General features: G+C 39.9%; 1 protein-coding gene across 1 annotated transcript in view; it reads left to right on the forward strand.

The window, feature by feature from the left end:
- Maf (MAF bZIP transcription factor) overlaps positions 1-4,896 on the forward strand; it is a 14,142-nt gene extending 9,246 nt beyond the window's left edge. The window contains exons 2-3 of the mRNA XM_012513501.2: positions 1-359; positions 4,640-4,896. Coding sequence (XP_012368955.1) covers positions 1-359; positions 4,640-4,733 — 453 coding nt within the window. The 3' untranslated portion in view covers positions 4,734-4,896. The remainder of the gene's footprint in view (positions 360-4,639) is intronic.
- The last annotated feature ends 596 nt before the right edge of the window (positions 4,897-5,492 follow it).

Here is a 5,492-nt window from a genome sequence, read left to right on the forward strand (position 1 = left end):
GGCCTGCACTTCGACGACCGCTTCTCCGACGAGCAGCTGGTGACCATGTCGGTGCGCGAGCTGAACCGGCAGCTGCGCGGGGTCAGCAAGGAGGAGGTGATCCGGCTGAAGCAGAAGAGGCGGACCCTGAAAAACCGCGGCTATGCCCAGTCCTGCCGCTTCAAGAGGGTGCAGCAGAGACACGTCCTGGAGTCGGAGAAGAACCAGCTGCTGCAGCAGGTCGACCACCTCAAGCAGGAGATCTCCAGGCTGGTGCGCGAGAGGGACGCGTACAAGGAGAAATACGAGAAGTTGGTGAGCAGCGGCTTCCGAGAAAACGGCTCGAGCAGCGACAACCCGTCCTCTCCAGAGTTTTTCATGTGAGTCTGACACTCGATCTCAGCTAGCCACCTTGATAAGCGCTCCGCGGGGGTCCGGCTCGGGTGTGGGCTTGCTAGTAGCAGAGCCGCGCTGGCCACCACCTCGCCCCCTCCCCTGCCGAGCTCGCCCCCCTTGACCACACACACACACACACACACACACACACACACGCCCTGCTCCTAGTTGGTGGTGGCGGCTGTTTTAAGTTGGGGAGGGAATGGGTGTCTGGCTCGCGGATTGTCCATCTGAAATGCCCCATAACTTGCTAGCTGTTTTTTTTTTTACACCCCCCCCCACTTGCACGATGTTCAAAGATCTCAGCAGAGTTCTTCATGTGGAATACCACTCACTTTGAAGCCTGCATCATCTGCATATTTTTCCCCTTCTTCAGTTCATGAGCTTGTGTTCATTTTCTGTGTGTGTGTGTTTTATTTTGTTTGGGATTTTCCCCCCTTAATTTTACTTTTTTTTTCTTTTTCTTTTTTTTTTTTTTTTTTTTTGGGAGCTTGCTGTGTTGCCCAACCTCCACCTCACCCCCCTCCACCTATCTCCAAGATTTTTTTTTAAAGGCAAAGGTTTTGTTGGGTTTTTTTTTCCTTCTGAGTTCTTCATGTGAGATTGAGCTTGTAAAAGAAAAAAAACAATGTGAAATGTTATAGAGTTTGCAGCAGCAGCTTGCTGAGTTCCGTCGGGTTTTTAGCATTGTTATGCTAAAATAGAGAAAAAAAGTCCTCATGAACCTGCCACAATCAAGCCTGCATCAGCCTTCTGGGTGTGACTTGTGAGTTTTGGCCTTTTGATGCCAAATCTGAGAGTTTAGCCTGCCATTAAAAAAAACACTCATTCTCATCTCATGCATTATTATGCTTGCTACTTTGTCTTAGCAACAATGAACTATAACTGTTCAAAGACTTTATGGAAAAGAGACATTATATTAATAAAAAAAGCCTGCATGCTGGACATGTACGGTATAATTATTTTTTTTTTCTTTTCTTTTTCCTTTTGGCTTGGACATGGACGTTCGAAGACTTAGAGCATGGCATTCATTCTTTTGTTTATTGTCTCATGACTTTTTTTGAGTTCCAAACAAACAAAAGTGCAACCCTAGAGCCTTCTTCCCGTGAAAGTTTTCATCTGCTCCAAAACTGCTCTGACTTGACTCAGAACTTCAGCCTCCCACTGTAAATGCACTGAAGGCATTCCTTGTCAAAGATCCCAGAATGGGTTTAACATGGCAAACATTCAAGTACTCTTATTGATGTTCTCTTTTTAATAAGAATGATGCCCCCATTTGGGGACTTAAATTGTGCTGTTGCTGAAAGCAGTCTAAAATTTATTTTTTGAAGAAAAAGAAATCTGCCCCATTAATTTTTTTTTGGTTTGTTTTACTCTTATTAATTTCTTTTGGCTTTTGGTCATTGTCAAATGTGGAATGCTATGGGTTTCTAGTATATAATTTAATTCTAGTTTTTATAATCTGTTAGCCCAGTTAAAATGTATGCTACAGATAAAGGAATGTTATAGATACATTTGAAAGAGTTAGGTCTGTGTAGCTGTAGATTTTTTAAAAGATTGATGCACTAAATTGTTTACTGTTGTGATGTTAAGGGGGGTAGAGCTTGCAAGGGGATTGTTTAAAAAAAGTAGCTTATACAGCATGTGCTTGCAACTTAAATATAAGTTGGGTATGTGTAGTTTTTGCTATACCACTGACTGTATTGAAAAACCAAAGTATTAAAACGGGAAACACCCCTGTTTATATCTGTAGGGGTATTTTACATTCAAAATGTATGTTTTTTTTTTTCAAAATTAAAGTATTTGGGACTGAATTGCACTAAGATATAACCTGCAAGCATATAATACAAAAAAATTGCAAAACTGTTTAGAACGCTAATAAAATTTATGCAGTTATAAAAATGGCATTACTGCACAGTTTTAAGATGATGCAGATTTTTTTACAGTTGTATTGTGGTGCAGAACTGGATTTTCTGTAACTTAAAAAAAATCCACAGTTTTAAAGGCAATAATCAGTAAATGTTATTTTCAGGGACTGACACTCTGTCTTTAAAAAAAAAAAATGAAAAGTAAATCTTACCACAATAAATATAAAAAAATCTTGTCAGTTACTTTTCTTTTATATATTTTGCTGTGCAAAATTGTTTTATATCTTGAGTTACTAACTAACCACGCGTGATGTTCCTATGTGCTTTTCTTTCATTTTCAATTCTGGTTATATCGAGAGAGAAATAATCTACAATAATAAACTGCATTTTTTTTTTGATTCTGTACTCAATTTCTTAGTGTACAGTTTAACTGGGCCCAACAAACGCATGAGAAGTGTAAGATGCATCCTTTTCTCCAGTGCAAGGGTTCATGGTAGGGTAGCGAGGCAATAATTCAGGGTGAAATTATGGGCTCTTTGTGAGCCAAAGGGGCTGACCCCATATAATAATGAGGAATATTTAATAGCTGTGTAAATTATGATCTCTCAATTTTTCCTCCCCAAAGTTTGCAGTTTTGAAATCCCTTGAACCATTCATCATTGCTCTTGGGTAAAAGAAAATAAAAAAAGACAAAAGAAAACAAAAATCAAAATCAAACCAAACAGTGGAGCTTGGCTTTCTGACCGTGGCCTTGGGTTTGTGACCTGGAGCAACCCTATCTAGAGAAAGACCCAGGCAGGCACGACGACTTAGACACAGACGCAGTTAGTGGTACAGATAAACAATTCTTGTCTTTTGACTAAGATTGATTATTTTTCCTTCTTCGCCTACACATCTCGATTTTCTTGTTAGCAAGGCCTGACAAGCTTGAACATAAACACTTTGGACAAATCAAACTTGTTTGCTTTATTTTGTTTTGCTTTATTTTTCTTTAATTTCAAAGGTCATTTGTCATAAATAGGAAAAAAAAAAAAAAAACATCAACACACCTTACTCAAGTAGCTCCCAGTTTAAATCTGCTTTAAAGAGAGTTATCAAATCATGTATCACTGTGACTACTTAGTGGAGCGCCTCCCACTTGGATGAGCTGGTAGTGATTTCAGCTCGCATTAGCCCCAGAAATATAAGCAGAAAATAATGCCTCTGTGGAATGAATGCTATGCTTTGATTTATTGGTATCTACCCCAAAACAGGCTGTGGAGGGGGGCTAACTTGAAGATCATTTGGAAAGATTTCAGCTCCCTTCCTGAGGCGAACTCTTAAGCACTGACCTATTTTAAACTGACACAAATTCATGCCACTAATGTTACAAATTCATGCAGCTTGTACTCTCAGTCAACTTCCCCTAGAAGCTAGTAGAATGTTAGACAAAGCCAGCACTGTTTAGAAAATATAGCCAAACACGATCACTTTTGTTTTATTTTGTTTTTGATTCTTAAAGAGAGAGGAAAAAAAAAAAAAAAAGATAACATTGCAACCCAGAATGCAGGCCTTATTTTGAAAAACCCTGGTTGTGCATGGTGCTGGTGAGTCCTGGCCACGTTATCGTAGGCCTTCCGGACTCTTGCACAGAACACGAAGACAGTGTCTGCCCTCTGCATTCTGACCTTGTTCTATGTGCCGGGCCGGATGTGGCTCCCAAACCCACACTTCATTTTGTTCAACCAAAGTCCAAACAGCAAACATACTCCTGTATCCTGGTAGTTAGCTGCCCTCAATGCCAGAGATGTTTGTTGTTCTGATGAGATCCAAGAGATACAGCCTTCCTCTGAAAACGCAGAACTAGGTAGAGTAATTTTAGCAAAAACTCAGCATCCATGAAAGCTGTTAGGCTCACACAATTTCAAAATAAGAGTTACATTCAGGACGCAGTTATTGCAATTACTCATGACAAGTAGGATCTGGATTGGAAAAATAATTATATATATATAATAACAACAATTAATAATTATATATATGGAAAATTAAGCAGTTTGCTAGAAATGTACAAGGTGGTTCATTATAATAAGTTGTTTGGGCCCCCAGTCATTATAAATTAAATTTTAAAAAATTCAGCTCCAAATGGGCCATGGGTAGGCTGGATTTAAGTGAAGGTTATTGGGTAGTGAATGGCATTTTTAGAAATAATAATTATTAAAAACTCTGAAAAACAGTGAATGGCAAACATAAATAAATGCATTTTTTAAAAGAATTGCTAAATCTTCCCTACATGCCAGAGGTTATAAGTCTCTAATTTTTTAAAAAGAAATCATGCAAGGAAACCTAGCTCTCCCCTTTCCCCTGCATTTCAGTCCTTTGTCTAAATAGTGTTAAAATTCCTTTCATTCCAATTACAGAACTGAGCCCACTCGCAAGTCGGAGCCGCCAGTGGGATGCGCCCCGTTTTGGAAGCCCCAGCAACGTGTGCTTACCAGTGTGTTCACAAAGTGAAACTTGCGTGACAGCTATGCGTTAAACAATATTATTATTATTCTTTGCAGTTTCCGAGAACGACTTACCCCTGACTTCCATTTAGCCTCCTTTTTAAAGAAAAATTATTGTGCCAGAGAAAAAGTCTATTAAATGTATAACCACTGTACTAATTAACAATTAATCAGCCTCTTGTCTGAGGGCCCTGTCCACAGAGCCATAGGAAAGGTCCCCCCGTGCTTTTCCGTCAATGCTGCGCACAACCGAACCGGTGTGATTGTTTTCAGCCTAGAGTAGTAGTTAAAAAAAATCCACCAAAGTTACAGAAATATGTATACGGACATTTACACACTAAGTTTCCCAAACGGTAAATAGCTAGCCTGTTAAAAGCATATATAAACATGCGCATATTAGACAGTAAAGTTTCATGGTTCAATGTTTCCCTGGCAGAGTATTGTACTAAGAAAATAAATGGTTGCCTCTTCTCCCTCAGCACTGCAGAAGCTTTAGCTAAGCTGGGGACCCTGGCTGCTCGCAGGCCCTGGCCAGCACTGTGTCTCTGTGACGTGATGTCAGGTGTGCTTGCTTATCAGATATAGCTGTGGGTGCAAACACTGCAGCCAAAATGCAGAGTTAAGCACGCTCCCTCTGAGTGCTTTCTTCCCCTCCTTTTTCTACTCCACAACTCGCACAAAAACTACTTCCTTTGAATTTCCCAGCTTTTTGCATGTTTCCTTTCTCGAAAGCCCTGAAATATTTTTTTTCCTTGTATCTGACACA

This window comes from Octodon degus, unplaced genomic scaffold, assembly GCF_000260255.1.
Source record: "Octodon degus isolate 3935 unplaced genomic scaffold, OctDeg1.0 scaffold00011, whole genome shotgun sequence".
Lineage (NCBI taxonomy): Eukaryota > Metazoa > Chordata > Mammalia > Rodentia > Octodontidae > Octodon > Octodon degus.